Source organism: Oenanthe melanoleuca, chromosome 12, assembly GCF_029582105.1.
Source record: "Oenanthe melanoleuca isolate GR-GAL-2019-014 chromosome 12, OMel1.0, whole genome shotgun sequence".
NCBI classification, from domain to species: Eukaryota; Metazoa; Chordata; class Aves; order Passeriformes; family Muscicapidae; genus Oenanthe; species Oenanthe melanoleuca.
In genome coordinates this window covers 44,167-61,456 of record NC_079346.1, presented here as the reverse complement: position 1 = coordinate 61,456, position 17,290 = coordinate 44,167, and the positions used below count along the sequence as shown (strand labels likewise).

The window sequence follows — 17,290 nt, the reverse complement described above, 5'->3', positions numbered from 1 at the left end:
GTATTTCTCTTCTTTAAGTGATTGACACTACATGGTGTTTTATCAGTACTTGAAAAAAGATTCATTTGGCGAGATGTGTTCTCATATCTGTAGTCAAATGGAGAACATGCACAGGAGCACAATTAACTGAAGATAGTGAAATGTTTGATTTCTTGTGTACACCCCAGCATGCCATCATCCTTCTCACAACTCACTGCAGTCCTCACTGCATAGTTTGTATCCCAACAGGAGGCTACCAGACTTCAACTCTTGTATTTACCACTTTAATTAGCCTTTAAGACTTTGTTTTTGAAAAAGAGTAGTTACTGAAGCTGTGGAGAGACAGGGTTGAGAAAAGAGCTTGCTGTTTTGTACAGCCTCGCTTTTCTTTACACACCTGATTCTTATTACCAGGGAGTGGCAAGAGAGAATGGACTGCCCTGGTCAACAGGGCTTACAGCTCACAGGCAGGAGAAAAACCTTTACAGCAAATAACTGTGAAATGCACGGCCGAGGTCCCCACAGGCACTCGGTTGCTCTCAGACGTGCTGGTTGTGCCATCTAGTGACTGCCACGTCTTCCATCCTTCACCATCCCTTTTTCCTGCCCGTTGCCTGCACACTGTGATAAATCACGCACAGGAATCAGGAAGCAGAAAAATGAAATACCAACAGAAACCTCCCCAAGAGCTCTGCACCTACATGGATGTTGCAGTTCTTCTAGAGACACGGGTATCGCTGTAGCGTGTTTTCACTGTTCAGGGAGTTGTAACTCGCTGGCCTCAACAGAGGACAAAAGGGGCAAGGAACAACAAAGGTAGCTTATGCCACCTGGTGGCACAGTCATGGCTCACGCCAGGAAGCTGCCCGGCTCCAGCAGTTCCAGGGGGATGACACCATAGCAGGTGAATCCTCTAAGACATCGAGCCTCCGGCTGGTTCCTCAGGCTGGTTCTCTTCCTCCCCACCCTATCACGATCCGTGCTTGAAAGGTTTCAAAGGACTTAACTTGGAGGGTAGAAGAGCAGGGCATGTCAACCTTTAAGACAGGACTCGAGTGAAAATAGCATTGCCATGTAAGAAAATCTTCTGCCTCCAAGAGCTTGTAATCCTAACACATGAAGCCGAAGGGTAATTACACACTCCTATTGTTTCTATTTGATTTGGGAGTGCGGGAGACGATACAGAAGCCGCCATCAGAAAGGAGATACTGAAAAGGCCCTGCCGCTGATTTACACAGCTTTGTCTGGAGGCAAGCAGCGGGGTTCCTGGGCTCCGTCTGTGCCTAAGCACGTTACCAGCTGTTCTGGTTAGCAGTTTTGGGACATTTCCTTTAGAAATACTGGGTAGGCTGGGAAAGGGAACGTTGAGCATATTGATAGTGGCAACGGTGGTGCTCTTGAGAGTGCTGAGCGGTCAGAACACGCAGCACAGACCCACCAGTCCTACGGGAACGCCTCCAGGACAGCGGGGCGGGAGTCTCCACACGCCAGCGCCGTCCCGTCCTGGAGAGGATTCTGTCACCGCACGCTACGGGCTCGTCACCGGGGCCCACAGGTAGGCGGCTGGACACCGAGCGAGCGGTCCAGGCCTCAGAAGAGACACCGATCCCGCTCGCGGCCCTCCGCTTCCGCTCCCAACCTCCATCGATTGCTCTGCGCTCGGCAGCTTCAGTCTCGGACGAGCCCTCCTGTCTCCGCCCTTTCCTCTCATCGATGGCTCAGCGCTTGCCCCGCCTTCAGCCGCGCTCTGCCGCTCCCGGCAGCCGGGACGGGCCGCGGCCGCCCTGCTGTGGAGACAGCCGCCTGCCGCGCGGGCGCTGAGGTGAGGCGAGGTGAGGCGGGCCGGTTCCGGGCGGTGGCTGGGCCGCGGCCCCTCAGGCGGGCGGGGCAGCCCCAGCGCGCTCTGCCGCGGGGGCCGCAAGCCCCGCCCCTCTCCCCTCTCCCCGCGCGTGCGCAGCCGCGGCCCCGCCCGCGAGAGAGGCGCGCGGCCGCTGCGGGCCGGGCGGGGATCCCGGCAGCGCCTCACGCCCGGCCCGGCCCTTTCCGCCCCCGCTCGCGCCGCCGCTCGTACGGCGCTGGCCCGCTTCGTTTCAGGCTGTGCCTAAGGACGATGCTGCTCGCGCATCCCGGCAGCCGGTGAGGGCAGCGTGCGCGGCCGCGATGGCTTCGGGCTGTCCGGCGGCCTTCGGGGACCCGAGCGAGGTGCGCGAGGGCTTCCTGTGCCCGCTGTGCCTGAAGGATCTCCAGGCGTTCCGGCAGCTCCAGGCGCACTACGAGGAGCAGCACTCGGGCGAAGACCGGGACGTCAGGGCGCAGCTTCGAAGTAAGGGCGGCCGCGGTAAATGCATTCGGCTTGGACGTGGGACATCGCTCTTCGTGTGCTCCCAAATGTCTGACAATAGTAAAGTATTAATTAAAGGGACTTACAGGCGAGGCACGTAGTTCCATTCTTCCGTAAACCTCCTTGGGCCAAGCTTAGTATTTACCTTCCCTCGATACTTGCCAGAAATCGGTTCTAAAGTAGGCGCGAAAGGACATTGCTTTTCAAATTTACAATTTTTACTATTGACCTTTTTGGGGTTTTTGTTTTGTTTTTATCTGAAAACTCGGAATTATACTGTAACCCAGTGAATACCCAAGAATTACTTGAAGACTGTGGAGAATATGGGGAATCTCTGGCAATTGTCAGATTCCAGTTAATTAATTTCTTGTTTTGACAGTAGATAAAACTGTGGTTGCTGTTAAAATGTGAAGTTAAGAGAGGTTGTTGTTGGGAAAACATGGAAAAGTATGTGAGTGGTGGAGCTGGCAGGAGATGCTGGGAGTGTTGCATGTCTGTTACGGATTTCCACCTTTCAGTAGTGTTTGGAAAATCTCTTTGAATTTTGTTTTCCTAAGATATTTTCATTTTTTATCCCCTCGTGTACACAGTGTCGTTTTATATTGAGAGAAAAATGTTTAAAATCATTATTTATAGCATTAATTATGTGTATTTCCTGCAAAAATCTCTGTTTTTGTTTTAGTATGCTAGAAATAGTGGCCTGGCAGTCTTGATTATTTTTTCTCTCTTGAGATAGATTTTTGAATTATTAATCAATTTTCTTGGTGAAACCCTAACAGTGGGCTGTTTAGTACTTTAAAAATCATTTATGTGTACAGGCTCACTGAAATTTGTAGTTTGTGCAGTAAGACAAGGAATGTGTTGAACATCCTTGAATCTGAAGAAAATAATTGGAAATTATGAGAATTATGATAAAATTACATGATGTCCTGTGCTGTGAGACCAATCCTGTAGTTTAAGACGTGACGCTGTTTTAAAGTGAAGTTCCACAATGCAATGTTCTATTCTGCTTCTTTTCCTTAGGACCTCATGCTGCTTTATGACAGACAACAGAGAGTATTTTGTGTCATCTGTGGTGCTCTGAACTGTATTTTTGTTCTAAGAATGATTTGAGGATAATCTTATCCAGGAAAAAGATTTGTGCTAAAAGAAGAGAAATATTCTATACTGGCTTCACATGACAAATATTTGGTGACTACCTGATATGTTAGATAACTTGAGTTTATCTTTTTCAGATCTAGTCCAGAAGGCCAAAAGAGCAAAGAAGAAATTGCTGAAACAAGAAGATGACAGAACTGATTCTGGATCTCAGGAACGATATGAGTCATTCAGCTATGGTGGAGTAGATCCGTACATGTGGGAGCCCCAGGAAGTAGGTAGGAGAACTAGAAAGTGATACTCAGTGGGGATAACTTTTGATCTGAATTGGGAAGGTGCTACAGTATTGCTGAAGTGTGGAATTGTGTCTGTGCTGCACTGGGTGGTATGGGGAAGACTCACTTAATGGGGAGAAGAAAAGACATGTCTAGAATCAGTACCCAAACTACTCTTTAGGTAGCTGTTTGTCATGTCTTTGTGCCTGTGCTGCTGAGATCTGCTTAATCCGTGTTTAATTCTGTGAAACTAGCTTCATCTTGTGACTTTACAAAATGGATTATCCACTAATTAATACTAAGGTATAAGTATATAAAATCTCCAGCTTTTGGGCTACACTTCAAGTTGCTGTTACTTTGCCTGTTTGACAAAAAGATTATCCATTGATTTAAACTTTCAGCCTTTTCCTTGGATTTGAGGTGGCAATCACCTCTAAATAAAAGGGGACTTACTTTTAAAAAAACAAACTAAAATAAGCAAACAACAAAGAAACCCCACTCCTCTGAACATAAATCTACATTTGTAGAATTTCAAGGATAAGCTGACTGAGCCTGTAATTATAAAGAACTTTTTTTGGCAGTTGCCTGAACTATAACTGAAATATTATGGTTATTTTTGGAAAAGGAAGCAGCACCATCTCTTGTGGATCCTGGGAAAATTTCCACTATGGTGTTGGCAGACTAGGACTGAGTCCTTTGGGTCTGCAGGGTGTGAGGTCTGTATGTTACTTTACTTTTGACTTTTTAACTATTGGAGCAACAATGATAGTGTAAATATTAGTTAAGAATAAATTTAGGGAGAAGGTTTATGACCATTAGAGAAGTGAGAACTGCTTTCTATGAGAGTTGAGAAGATGAACCTTAGGGATTTGATGGATCAGTGAAAAGGGTTGTGTCTCCAGAGCAGTGGCTTAAATCAGCTACCCAGAGTGACTCTTTCACTACTATAAATACATCTTTGGATATTTTTTTTTTTGTTATTTCATTAGCATGAGGAAGTGCGATTCTTACATTTACATAGGTAGCATCAAAAAGCAACATCTAATTTTGAGTTCTGCCAGCTGGAAGAAAGATGGTTGGTTGGTTGGTTGGTTGGTTGGTTGGTTGGTTGGTTGGTTGGTTTGGGGTCTTTTAAATACCTCACCCACCTTGCTTGGAAAAAGAGTAATCTTACTTGGGAAAAGAGTAAACCTACATTATCGACTATGAATTGTACTGTATTGTTCTTTTCAACACTCAGTGATCAGTTTTCTGGAAATCTAAACTGTCATCAGGTATTTGATTCAGACCCCTAAAGGTGTAGAGATGATCAGAATTCTGAAACAAAATTGCTGCTGCATAGACCTTCAGTAATCCTTAGGCTTGCCTCTTCCCTTTGTTCAACATGTAGCCAGGAAACTAAAGAGAGTTGGTTTTGAGAACACTACTACTAGGTAACAGCTGGCCAAGTGTAACTGACAAATGAAAATGGAGAAAAAAATTGTTGCAGATGTTCTCTCTAACATAGTGTTACTTGTTTTCTGTAGACGTAAAACACTGTTTATTGCTAACCTGAAGATTAGTCTTTAACCTGCATGTTTTATTTACAGCAACACTGTTAAAATGTAGGATTCCAATGTGTCTTTAAAACTGAATTTAAACATGAGAAATAAATGGTGAAAAGAAGAGACATCTGTCTTTCAAGTGGCATTCAAATCCATACAGAGTACTTGGGTGACCAGGACAACTTTCTATTATCCCTGCAGGTGCTATGAGAAGCCATCTTTGTGAATTCAAGAAACACCGAGCAGCCAGGATTGATCACTATGTAGTTGAAGTCAATAAGTTAATAATCAGGTTAGAAAAGGTAAATTTGGTGCTTTTTAATATTCCAGCCTTCTAAATGTTTCCTAGATCTAAAAAAATTATATTTCAGTATGAAGAGTGCCCATTTATCTAAGAATACACTTCATAAAGGATACTAAACTGTGACTCTCTTTACACATTACCCTGAGTACTGCACATGGTTTGACCTTGTACTGTGGGTATGATTTCAGGTTCTATGCACCATTTTCAAGCTGAAGATGCTACTTCCACATGCTTCAAGAACCATCTGTTTTCCTGTTTTATTTTCTCCATCTTTTACTTTACTAAATGTTGGCTGCAATAAGGGTTATTTATAAAATGTGCTTATTTGTACAGGTTTGACAAGCCATTGTTTAGCACTATATGAATATGGAATTAGAAAAAAATATGAAAATTGCATAAGTCTGATGTAAAACCAGCTGAAACTCCTTTCTCTTAAAAATGCCAGGCTTCTTTTTCTTGTTGGGATGAGTTGTGCTGGGTTTTTTTTCTTGCAAAAGTATAATTTTCTTGACTGTATTGTTTATCTTCTACCAGCTTACATCATTTGACAGAGCAAACACTGAGTCAGCTAAAATAAGAGGTTAGTGTGAGCTTACCTGAGACTATTTGCCCCTATAGTTTAAGCAGTTGAGGAATTAATTGCATACTTACGTGGTGTGTATTCCTGCTCACAGCTATAGAGAAGTCTGTTGTGCCTTGGGTCAGTGATCAGGATGTCCCATTTTGCCCAGACTGTGGCAGTAAGTTCAGTATCCGAAATCGACGCCACCACTGCCGCCTTTGTGGGTCTATTATGTGCAAGAAGTGCATGGAATTTGTCAGTCTTCCTTTGGCAAGTAAGAACTGTAGAGTTAATTCTTCACTTCTTAACTCACTTGGGGTGCATCTTGGCTTTTTCACCATTAAAAAAAATATGCTGGTAATAGGCTAGCTCTGCAGAAAACCTCTATTGAGTTTCACACAGACTGTGCACAGACTGGTCTGTGAAACAGCATACAATGAATGATTTCTCCATTCTTTGTCTCTGTTCCTTCTTCAGATTTGGAAATGTTGCATAACCCTGAAAAATTTACTAGAAGTAATAGTCGTAATGGCAAATAATAGATAAATAGTAAGTAGCAAAAAAGGAGTAACTTCTGGTTATACAGCTGTTATTTATTCTGAGTACTGTAACTACAGAGCTATTAACTTTAGGAACTGTCAAGCTTTTTGACATTTAAAAATATTGTGGATATTTCCAGTTTGGTCTGTGTTGTCTGAATGTCGGACCTTGGGACAATAACTTTGGGAAATTCATGTATAGGCCTTTAAGAGCCACTTTAAACTTTTATTTTTCTTATCTGGTGCACTGGAGAGGAGACTGTATTTTCTGTGGAGATAAATGACATAAACTGGGCCTTTCAGAGTATTCAAGCACAATGCCTGGACGCCATTATCATACCTGTTCACATTTGCATTGTTTTCTGAATGTACAGGCTCAAACATGAGAATGCTTCTAGGCCTAAGCAAAGTAGGTGCTGCTCAGCAGTCTGCTCCCTAGCTAGTTTTAAATACAGCAAAATTTGCAGTGAAGACCCAAATTCTGACTTGCAGTCATGGTTGTCGTGCAATCCTTGTATGTCTTTCAGCAGTCTTGGAACCTAGTTTTCTAGTACCACCTGAACGTAAAGTTTCTTTTAAAGGGCAGTTTATTTGTGTTGGTAAAATCTGTTGGCTTCTCCAGTTACTGTGAAATTCCGTCTGTATAATTTTTAGGCAAACTGACCAGTGCCAGCAAAGAGGCCTTGGGCTCTCATGTGAGCCCGAGCTCGTCCCCCAGTAGTGTGCACGGCTCCCGCCGCGGCAGCATTAGCAGCATCAGCAGCGTGAGCTCTGTTCTGGATGAGAAAGATGATGAACGAATCCGTTGTTGTCAGCATTGCAAAGACACCCTGTTGAAAAGAGAGCAACAGATTGATGAGAAAGAGTATACACCAGAGATTGTGAAACTCTATGAGGTAAGTCAAGCTCTGTGCTTCAGTCTATATGTCTGCAGTCTACTTGACTTTTGGCTTGTTACCTCATGTCTGAACTCTTACTTTATGACTTAGTACTGACTTGTGTTAGAAGACACTGTCGGGTGTTCATGCCATGTAGCAAAGACATAGCTGAAATGTTGGAATCAGTTGCAATATAGTATTTTTAGCCCACATTGACTTCATACATCTTTTTGAAATACATCTTCATTCTCATCATCTGGAACTAGTAGTTCAGACATGCCTCTTTCTTAAAATGGTGAGCTTGTTTAAACCAGTGAGTGATATGCTGTGCATTTTATTGGTGGGCTGCACTGGAACCATGGGACTCGATGTCACCACTGTTTGTCCTTACACTGTTGGCAAATGCATTTTTTTAACCATCTCTATCAACATTACATTCAAATGCTTCACAGCAGGTACTGATGGTCACCAGAAACCTTTTATAGTCCACAAACTGCCCGGGTTAGTATTAATGAGAGTTTTTTTGGTGCTCGTTGGTGAAGAGATGTAAGGCTAGAAGTTGTCCAAGTCATCCATTCAAACAGTTTCTTGATTCAAAGTCCACCTTGCAGGGGTACAGCGAGTCTTTCTCTGTTCCTGACCATGTGTTCTGGAAGTAACTGGAGAGTCTTGTCATCCTGAATAATTAAGGTGCCTTTCATCATGGCTAACTTTACATCTGCACAAACAGCATGAAAAGATTTCACGTCAGCATGTTCTTGCATTAGTGTTTTAATGTCAGTTTTTTTTTTATACATTTTGTTTTAATATTATAACAAGAAACTCCGACTCTGCATGGAGAAAGTTGACCAAAAGGCACCAGAATACATAAGGATGGCAGAATCACTAAAGTAAGTCCCATTGCTGGTTATGTTTATGAATATGAATATAAAGGACTGGGAAGATAAAATCTTGTGAAGAGTTTTCCCCACGAAGTCCTAATTTGTTTTATCAATAAAGTGGAGATTCTAGTATAAAGTGCCTGTAATGATTGTGTCCCTATGTAGACAGACAGTTACTGGCATCTTAAATACTACACTACTGTCGAGCATAGTATTTTGCTTTCTGACAAATGCTAGTGGAGGTAACTATTGTGCTTTAATGGTGTAGTTATTTACTCAGTCAGACATTTTTCCCACCAAGATGCATTGAAAGAAATCTCCACAGAATAGATACATTTGCTAAGCCTGTGTGCATTTTAGATATTACTTGTAAGTGGCATTTTTGTGTTAGAATACAGTTTCTCCTAGAGTAGTAAGTAATAATATATAAGTAATAGTATAAGTGATAATCATAATATATAAATTATTAAATAGTTGTATTTAATAATAAATACAGTTATCCTCTCTGAAGTGTTCATGTTCACAAAATTATTATAATTTTCCAATTCTGTCACAAAAAAAGGTTTTTTAAACGTGAGCTTGAAATAAAATCATTCAGCCCTTTAGTGTTAGCAGTTCTTATTGTTGAATCTTGGTCATCTTGGGATAACTAGTATGTGTTGTTAACTGGATGCATGGCTTACAGTAAAGTTCTGTTTATTCCTTAGTGCTGGGGAGACAGCCTACAACCTTGATCATGCTAATGACTTGAGGGTGGAGATTCAAAAAATGTATGAATTTATAGATGCCTTAAGGTAAAAGATTGTCTCTCTCCCTTTTCCCCCCAGCATGTATGTATCTTTGTTATGACTTTACTGATTATATGGATAATCAATTTGTCTGCTGAGTTTTAAAGAGCATTTGAAAAAGGTAGATGCTGTTCCTGTACACTACCAATTTCTACTTTCTTCTCCAGCCTTAAAATTCATGCATTCCTCTGCAGTAGGAGCAACTAAGCATAGAGGAAACAAGTAGCAGCACCATTTAGGGGGAATTGTTTGTTTGGGGTTTCTTTGTTTTTCTAAGGCTGGGAGGGAAAAGTGTTACAAGTTGTAATATCCAAAATTGTTTATCTAGAAGAACATCACAAGTTGTTGATTCAATATTGTCTCTCCACTTTTGTGGCATTTTTCTTGATTTTGTTTTTGAACTGATGAGGCTGTATGTTTTCTTTGATACAGTAAGAAGATTTTGAGTCTAGGCTTGCACGAAGATACTCAACCTCATCCTAAAATACTACAACTTCAGCGAATGATAAGATATTCAGCTACACTTTTTGTTCAGGTAAATAGAGCATATGCTGTGAGATGAATGTACGTTTTAGATAATGTTCTTTTCTTTGCCAGGCATCCCTGTGGTTTGAAACCTTTTTGACAAGAGCCTTAGTTCTATATTTTCTGAATTTTATTGTAGTTCCCCTGTTGACTTATGATAGCCTTAAATAAACTGTCTTGAACACAGATCTTTTACTCAAGGCAGCATTGGGCCTGAGGAACCCAAGAGTTATGTGTGCCTTAGCTCTTCCTCTTGCTGAGGTGTGAACCCACCCAGCAGTGCAGCTGTGGCAGCAAAGGTGTGTGCAGACCTGGAGCAGGGATTGCAGTGTAGAAGCATCTTCGATGTGTTTGTGGGGTTTCTGCTGGTAGTATCTCTCTTCTCAAGGACTTGAAAAATGGGCTGAATACCTGCAAGCAATATTGTAAATATTTCAATTTTTGCCAGGAAAAACTGCTTGGCCTAATGTCCCTGCCAACCAAGGATCAGTATGAAGAACTGAAGAAGAGAAGACTGCATATGGTAAGACAGGTTGGGATGTTACATCTTCTATCAGCCTTTCTCATAGATAGAAGCCTGGGAGCTCTGTGGGTATGAGTAGTTGCCTTCAACACTGAATTTCCATTTGTTTGTTTGTTTGTTTCCACTTTTTCATCTATATTGTCCCATCCCTTTTCCAGGGATTTGCCTAGCTGCTGCTTTGTTCTGCCCAGAACAGAAGTAGGTGGGCACAGAGCTGGACACTTCTAGAAAGCAGCAGGGACTTGGGTGCACAGGCTGTTTCTGCTGCAGTGCATGCAGTGCGAGCCCTGAAGTGAGTGTGTTAGTTTACACTGACTTTGAAATTGTGTTCAGGAACTCACTCACATGAGTAGAATTTGGAAGCTTCTTTAATTGGTGGAAAAGGACATACTAGAATAAGGATGCCTCTGCAGGGAGAGAGGCTTTTTCTCATTTAGGGAGGGGGGACATCATTAATTATAAACTAAAGCCAACTTAATCTTGAGGTATAAGTTGCGAGATAAGAATCATCCCACTCCAAAAGCCAGTGATATCAGTGACCTTAAACACTGGTGTTCTATTACAAGTGTCTGCTGTAGTCATATGTGATATGATTAATGTCCAAATCAGTGTAGAACTGCTCTTTGCACAGCTGCATTAGGCTTTTTTTTTTCCTCTATGAAGAGAACTTTGTTGCTCCTACTTTCCCTCAAGTTTGTAAAGGCAGATGTCATGGGTTTATCATCAGTATCATCACAAACTCACAGGAAGCATATAAGGAATGGTATGAAAGTAAGAATCTTCTGCAAAGTAACCAAAATGGCAGCTGATCCCTTTTAGCATCAGCCAGCAATGTCTTAAGATTGGCTAACTTGTACCTATGGATACTTAGAATGAAATATTTCAAGCTTCTGGTTCTTTTCTTACTGCATGTTTTCATTTTAGGTTGCTCTTGAAACACAGGGAAAACAAGAGGAAAAGCAGAAGGAGTTTATCTCTGTATCTGCATCTGCAGTTAATGGTGATGAAACTCAAATAAAAAAAGGAACAGTAAGAAAATCTGAAGGCTGGTTACCCACGTCTAGCATTTCGAGAGAAAGCGAGAGAGCAGACCCACTTCTTCAGCAGATTGACAATATCACATCCTTCATTAAGCAAGCAAAGGCAGCTAATAGAATAGATGAGGTCCATATGTTGCAAGAGAACCTGATGCAGCTTCAGGATGAATATGATCAACAGCAAACTTTGAAAGCTATTGAGCTTTCTAAAAAACAGGCAGAAGAGGAGGAGATCCAGCGGGAGGAACTTCAGGTCCTCCGTGAAAAAGAGCGGGAAAGAGAGCACCATAAATTCATGTCTCAGCATTCAAGGACACACTCCTTAGACTTCAGAGAAGTCAAACAGCATTTGGATGTTACTTGGATCAAAGGGGATACGAGTTTTGAAACTCCTGCTGTTGAGCAGCTGCCAGCTAAAGAGCACTTGACCTTCACACTCAAACCCCAGAGTGTCCCACAGTGTGACGAAGAGCGGGATCAGCCAGCATGTCTAAACCCCTTTGAGGATGAAGCAGATACCCCTCAGGTAGAGGAAGATCCCAGTAACCCATTTGCCAAAGACACCTCTCCAATGGTTTCTTTCTCTAACACATCTCAGCAAAGTGACAAAAAAGAATATAATCCATTTGAAAGTGAGGAGGAGGATGAACAAAGTAATGGAGCACCTGGCTGTGCTTCAAACCCCTTTGAAGAGGATGAAAATCCATTTGAAAAGCCTGGGGGCAGTTGGAATTCAGGGAATCCATTTGAAGAGGGATCCTCTATCAATCCCTTTGAAGTGGAGGATGGCAGTGAGATCTCTGGAGAAGAGGCTATAGAGGAAGAGCTGCTTCTCCAACAGATAGATAATATTAAAGCTTATATATTTGATGCCAAACATAGTGGACGACTGGATGAGGTGGAGGTACTGACAGAGAACTTAAAGGAACTGAAGCACACATTAGCAAAGCAGAAGGAGAAATCCAACTGCTGAAGCAGTAATAGGGCTGTGTAATAATTCAGTCTCCTGTTAAATATGGGAAAGTAAAGCAGAGGGAATTGGGAGAATCCTGACTTTAAAGCACTTTCATTCTGGCATTGCCACTACTACATAGTCTTGAAGAAAGAATTACTGAGGAATGCTGCTGGTCTCAAAAGCTTAGAGTAAGAAATTTTTAAATAACTTTTTACAGGACTTTTAATGATAACTGATCTTACTGAATGCTTATTTTGGTCCAGGGGTTAAGTGCTAATAGGGAACTATAATGTGGAAGTGGTTGGAATGTTGGTTTGCCCTCTTTCTCGCTTTCTGTTGTAGTGTTGGCCTTTCAAGTGTGGCTTTGACTAAAGAGAGATGAAGACTTTTCTAAAACTTCTTCATCCTCTCCTGACCCAGGGTAGTTGAACTGCTGATGGTGCTCTGGTTGTTAAAGAGCTGGTGTGATTCTCCAGGGTGCTGAATGTACAGGATCACAGATCAAGTTTGTGCAATGCTAAATAAATACATTTTAAAAAGGGATCTTGAGACTGAGAAGAACTTTGTAACTGATCTTAGTATGAGTAGCTTCTTATTGTCTGCATATAGATTCCAAAGTAAAATTTGGATGCTTCTTTTCATCACTTCTGGTTTCCCATTTGCTCTGAGTGCAAATGATGGTGTCATAGCATCATGCTGGCTTCAGACCTGCTCATGAGGGAGCAAGCATTTGCTCATTTCTAGGGAAAGGAGCATCAGGCCAGCACCACTTCTAACTGAAATATAAAGGGTGAACCCCAACTGCTAATTACATTGTTGAATCTACACATTCCTTTAAATCCGCTGGGTGACGGAATGATCATGTTTGTTGTATTTGTGAGACTGGAACACTTTTTTGTAGCACTCAAGCAACAAAAAATTTTGTTTATAATGGAAAGCTGAGATGCCATTGGAATTTTGTGAAAGCTGGGAGACAAAGTCTGTGGCTGCAATAGTGCCAAATGGCAATTCTCTCTCATGTTAGATTCCCCTCAGTTTTTATAAGAATCAGGCATACCTGTTTTAAATAAAGAAGACCTCTTGTGATCCTGTGGCTTGGGGGATGACCAGGGACAGCCAGTATCTGTGATGCAGGAGGGCCTTCAGCTGGGTTTTTGAGAAAGATGGAATCTAAACTGCTTTGATTTTTGAGGCACAGGCCCGCCAGCAGGAATCACTGTTTGCAGGAGTGGTGGTGGTGAGTTCATATGAAAGGGTTTTTTATTTAAAGCTGAAATAGAGGAAAATCAGGCAGATCACACTGTATAGCACTAACAATAGTGGGCTTGCTCAGAAGTGTGAAGTTCTGTGGAATGGGACATATCTTTTAATTATGTCTCTGATATTGGCATAGCTGTAATCACAGCACTGCTTAAGATTTTAGAGACAAATAACTTTGTCACTTAAAGAGCAGGAACTCTGGTTCCTAGCTGTGAGTAAGTGGAGGTAGGGACTTGTGGAACTGTTGTTTAAGAAGACCAAACCACCTATATCCTCACTTAATACCACTAGTAAGGGGTTGAAGTAACTCAGACCAGCCAGTCACAGATACTGATGGTCTGTCTGGTGTAGCCTGAATCTGGATTTGAAAGGTGTGCAGAAGAAGTTGGCTTAAGACCATGAAGTTCTCACGCTGGTGTTTTATTACAGCTGATTGAGTCCCCAAGTGTTATTTTGCACCAAGAAAGAACAGAGGATTCTGAATGGTCTTGATAAAACACGGGTGCTTGTCACCAGATTCATGAAGGCAGCAAAAACCATTCACAGATAAACAGAATCCCTGGAATTATTTAAGGGAGGTAGTATAAGGCAGGTATTTAGGACAGACTTGGTTGCTAGTCAGGAGGATTGCTTCCTGCACTCTAACCTAATGCTTTTCTAGGTATCAATATGAAAAAATGTTTCAGTGGCTCCAGCTTTCACATTAAAAAGTGTTTCTCTGTGGTAACTATCCTGCCTTGTTTATATTTTCTGGCTAATACACTAATAACTGAAGTATTGTTATTGTATATGTAATACATTATTTTTACAAGCAGGTAACAGACTGGCATACCTCATGATCATTTTCAGTGTTAAATGTGATAGACTAGACAGAAAATAGTAAAATCATCTCCAACGTGAAGACCTTTGCTCGTATAGGGACTGCTGTGAGGTTTGCAAGGCACAAGAGAATGAAGATGTCTGAAACATAAAGCTCAATAACTAATTAGCATTGACTTTTGTTACAACAGCATGCACTACTCTGTATGAAAACTTGGTAAAAAGAGATGAAATAAAACATGTTTATTTTCTGTTGTGTTTGTCCTCGACAATTTGTACAGGATGCTTGAATCAGTGTGAAATTATATATTCAACTGTGAGTTCAGAAATGTTGCAATACAGTTCTACAGTGACTTGTACACGTAAGCCCAGCATAAAGGTCTGTACAGCAGTCTATCATGTTTATACATATTACAGGTATGGTGTAATTGTTTGGTGAGGCAGAAGCTGTGATGATTTAGAAGGGATTTTTTTGATGTAAAACCTTTCATATACCAATTTGCCCATTCTCCTTTCCTGCTGCTATTCCTGACTTGACCAGTGCTTCTCAGAGCTGCAAAAGTTTTATCTTGAGGGAGATGAGACCCTGAGCTGTTTCTGATTCGTAACTACATAAGTTGGTAAATTCACTTGAATCTGGAATTGTACTATTATTTGGCTGCCTTTGGTTAGTACAATATGGATTCTTGCACCACTTTCTACAAATTATGGAATTCTGTGCTGCTTCTAAGATTTAACGTTTTAGTCCAGCTTCTCTATCCCAAAGAAAACATGATCTTGATTTTGCCATAATTGGTTACCTGCAGGCATGAGTAAGACTAGTAATTTTGTTTCCCAGTGCTGACTAGAAATACTTCATAGAACCACAGGAGGGTTTTTTTTGTGGCAGTTTTATTTATTTTTCACTTAATTATTCTAGTTGTAGCTGTAAGAAGACTTATGAGGCATAGTTGTCTGTATTTAATGAACTTGCTTGTTCCTGTTATCAGGAACTGCTGGCTTTTGTCTCTCACTGAAGCACCTTTATTATCCAGTCCTGAGGAAAAACAGCTGCATGACTTGAGGTCCTGAAATGTCAGGCTCATGCCTCATTTTTCATAGCAGCTTTGTATTTTCCCCTCATCTCTTTGGGCAATGGTACAACAGCAGGGCAGGGAACTTGGCCTTCAATCTCACACATACATTCTCGCAGATGATACTTCTTGGGCCCGAAGGTTGCTGGGTGTGATAGTTTTTTCCTTTCTCTTTCTTCTTTTTCAAGCATTTCTCTAGAAAAGAGATCTGTTTGTTACTATCGGAAGTCTGAATTGCAGTATTTCCCTTCCCTGGACCCAGGTTATCAGAAAGATGGATTTACAGTTCCTGCCTCATGGTTTTTATCTCACTGACACTCGTGTCAGTTTTGTCTGTGAAAAGTAGTATTTCCTTCTGCATTCCACAAAAGTTTGCATTATATATGCTAGATAATATGTTACTTACTTGTTATGATATTTGTGCTACTTACTTGCTTTTCCCCAGGATTTTTTTAACGTGCTCTGTTATCTCTTTGTTGGTTTTATTTTCCACGTCAACCAAAACCTGTTCTCCATTGTCTGTCAAGAAAAATTCATATTAATGTATCAAATTATACCACTGACTCATGCATGCCGTTTAGAGAGGCATTCTTCTGCAGTTAGTGTGCAATGCGATGTTCTAAGTGGAAAAGCAAAATCTCCATGAGGAGCTGCTAACGGCTAAAGCTCTTGTCCGGTTTAGCAGCTTCTTTCCCCGCTGCAGCCGAGGCGGGGCCGGGTGAGAACGACACAAACGCGGCGGTAGCGACGCTGTCGGTGCGACCCAGCCACGGCCCCGCGGCGGGCAGGACCTACCCAGGTAGAACCGCAGGAAGGGCGAGGGAGTCATGTTCCTGAACAGCATGATCTGCACCCACGGGTTCTTGTACTGGATCTGGGGGATGTTGAAAAATACGAACTTCCTGGAAAAAAAGAAAAGGACACACAGGCTGGCCCATTGTCTCTGCGGAGAGCGCGGACCGCGCCAGCCCTGGCGTCTTTGCAGGGGCAGCCCGCGCTCCCGCCCCGCTCCGCGCTCACCTCGCGCCTTCGCTCAAATCTCCTGCCGTGTTGTAGTTCACGGTCATCACCTTCACCGAGGTCTTAAACACGACGTCGCCCTGGCTGAGATACTGCAGGGTCCGGCGCACCGGGAAGCGCCCCTTCATCGGCATGGCGGCGGCGGCCGGAAGGGCGGGCAGCGCTCCCGCGCGCCCCCTGGCGGAGCCGTCCCGGCAGCGGCCTCGCAGTGCGCGCGCTGCGCGCGGGCCCGGCGGCGTGAGGGGACCCGGCGGAGTGAGGAGACGGGCGGCGTGAGGGGACCCGGCGGAGTGAGGAGACGGGCGGAGTGAGGGGACGAGCGGAGTGAGGGAGACGGCTGAGTGAGGGAGCCGGCTGAGTGAGGGGGCGGGCGGAGTGAGGGGACGGGCGGAGTGAGGGAGACGGCGGAGTGAGGGGACGCGGCGGAGTGAGGGGACGGGCGGAGTGAGGGAGACGGGCGGAGTGAGGGGACGGGCGGAGTGAGGGGACCCGGCGGAGTGAGGGGACGGGCGGAGTGAGGGAGACGGCTGAGTGAGGGGACGCGGCGGAGTGAGGGGACCCGGCGGAGTGAGGGGACGGGCGGAGTGAGGGGACGAGCGGAGTGAGGGAGCCGGCGGTGGGAGGGGACCCGCGCAAAGCGCTGCCAACCTCAATAAATAAATTAAACTTCAGGAGAAGACCTCTCTCTGTCTAGAGAAGCTCCTTGGACTCAGTAAGATCATGGAATTTCTGTTCTTTTAACCAGACTCGGTTAAATATCTTGTAAAATAAGCACCGTGGTGAAGGTAAAATGCTGTTTCTCCCCTAAGATATTCTAAATTATGTGTTTGGCTTAGAGAGCTCCTGTTCAAGAGGAAATTAAATTAACTTCAAAATAAAACTCAAAAAT

The 17,290-nt window shown here is 43.1% G+C and overlaps 2 protein-coding genes across 3 annotated transcripts; one reads left to right on the top strand and one right to left on the bottom strand.

Moving 5' to 3' along the window:
- The first annotated feature begins 1,723 nt into the window (after positions 1 to 1,723).
- RBSN (rabenosyn, RAB effector) lies at positions 1,724 to 14,559 on the top strand. Of its 2 annotated transcripts, XM_056501206.1 has the most exons (12): positions 1,724 to 1,801; positions 2,074 to 2,302; positions 3,556 to 3,696; positions 5,439 to 5,539; positions 6,076 to 6,121; positions 6,216 to 6,377; positions 7,297 to 7,538; positions 8,340 to 8,410; positions 9,109 to 9,195; positions 9,622 to 9,724; positions 10,163 to 10,237; positions 11,162 to 14,559. In XM_056501206.1, exons 2-12 carry the CDS (start codon positions 2,140 to 2,142, stop codon positions 12,245 to 12,247), a joined length of 2,277 nt encoding a protein of 758 aa, XP_056357181.1. In that variant the 5' UTR covers positions 1,724 to 1,801; positions 2,074 to 2,139; the 3' UTR covers positions 12,248 to 14,559. The 2 variants fall into 2 exon arrangements, with proteins under 2 accessions (XP_056357181.1, XP_056357180.1); XM_056501205.1 differs by lacking the exon at positions 1,724 to 1,801 and having other exon boundaries at positions 1,938 to 2,302.
- Positions 14,560 to 15,258: 699 nt separating this feature from the next.
- MRPS25 (mitochondrial ribosomal protein S25) lies at positions 15,259 to 16,611 on the bottom strand. The gene is made up of 4 exons (XM_056501213.1): positions 16,402 to 16,611; positions 16,177 to 16,283; positions 15,813 to 15,900; positions 15,259 to 15,576 (listed from the first exon to the last, which is right to left on the bottom strand). Exons 1-4 carry the CDS (start codon positions 16,533 to 16,535, stop codon positions 15,390 to 15,392), a joined length of 516 nt encoding a protein of 171 aa, XP_056357188.1. The 5' UTR covers positions 16,536 to 16,611; the 3' UTR covers positions 15,259 to 15,389.
- Between the last annotated feature and the right edge of the window lie 679 nt (positions 16,612 to 17,290).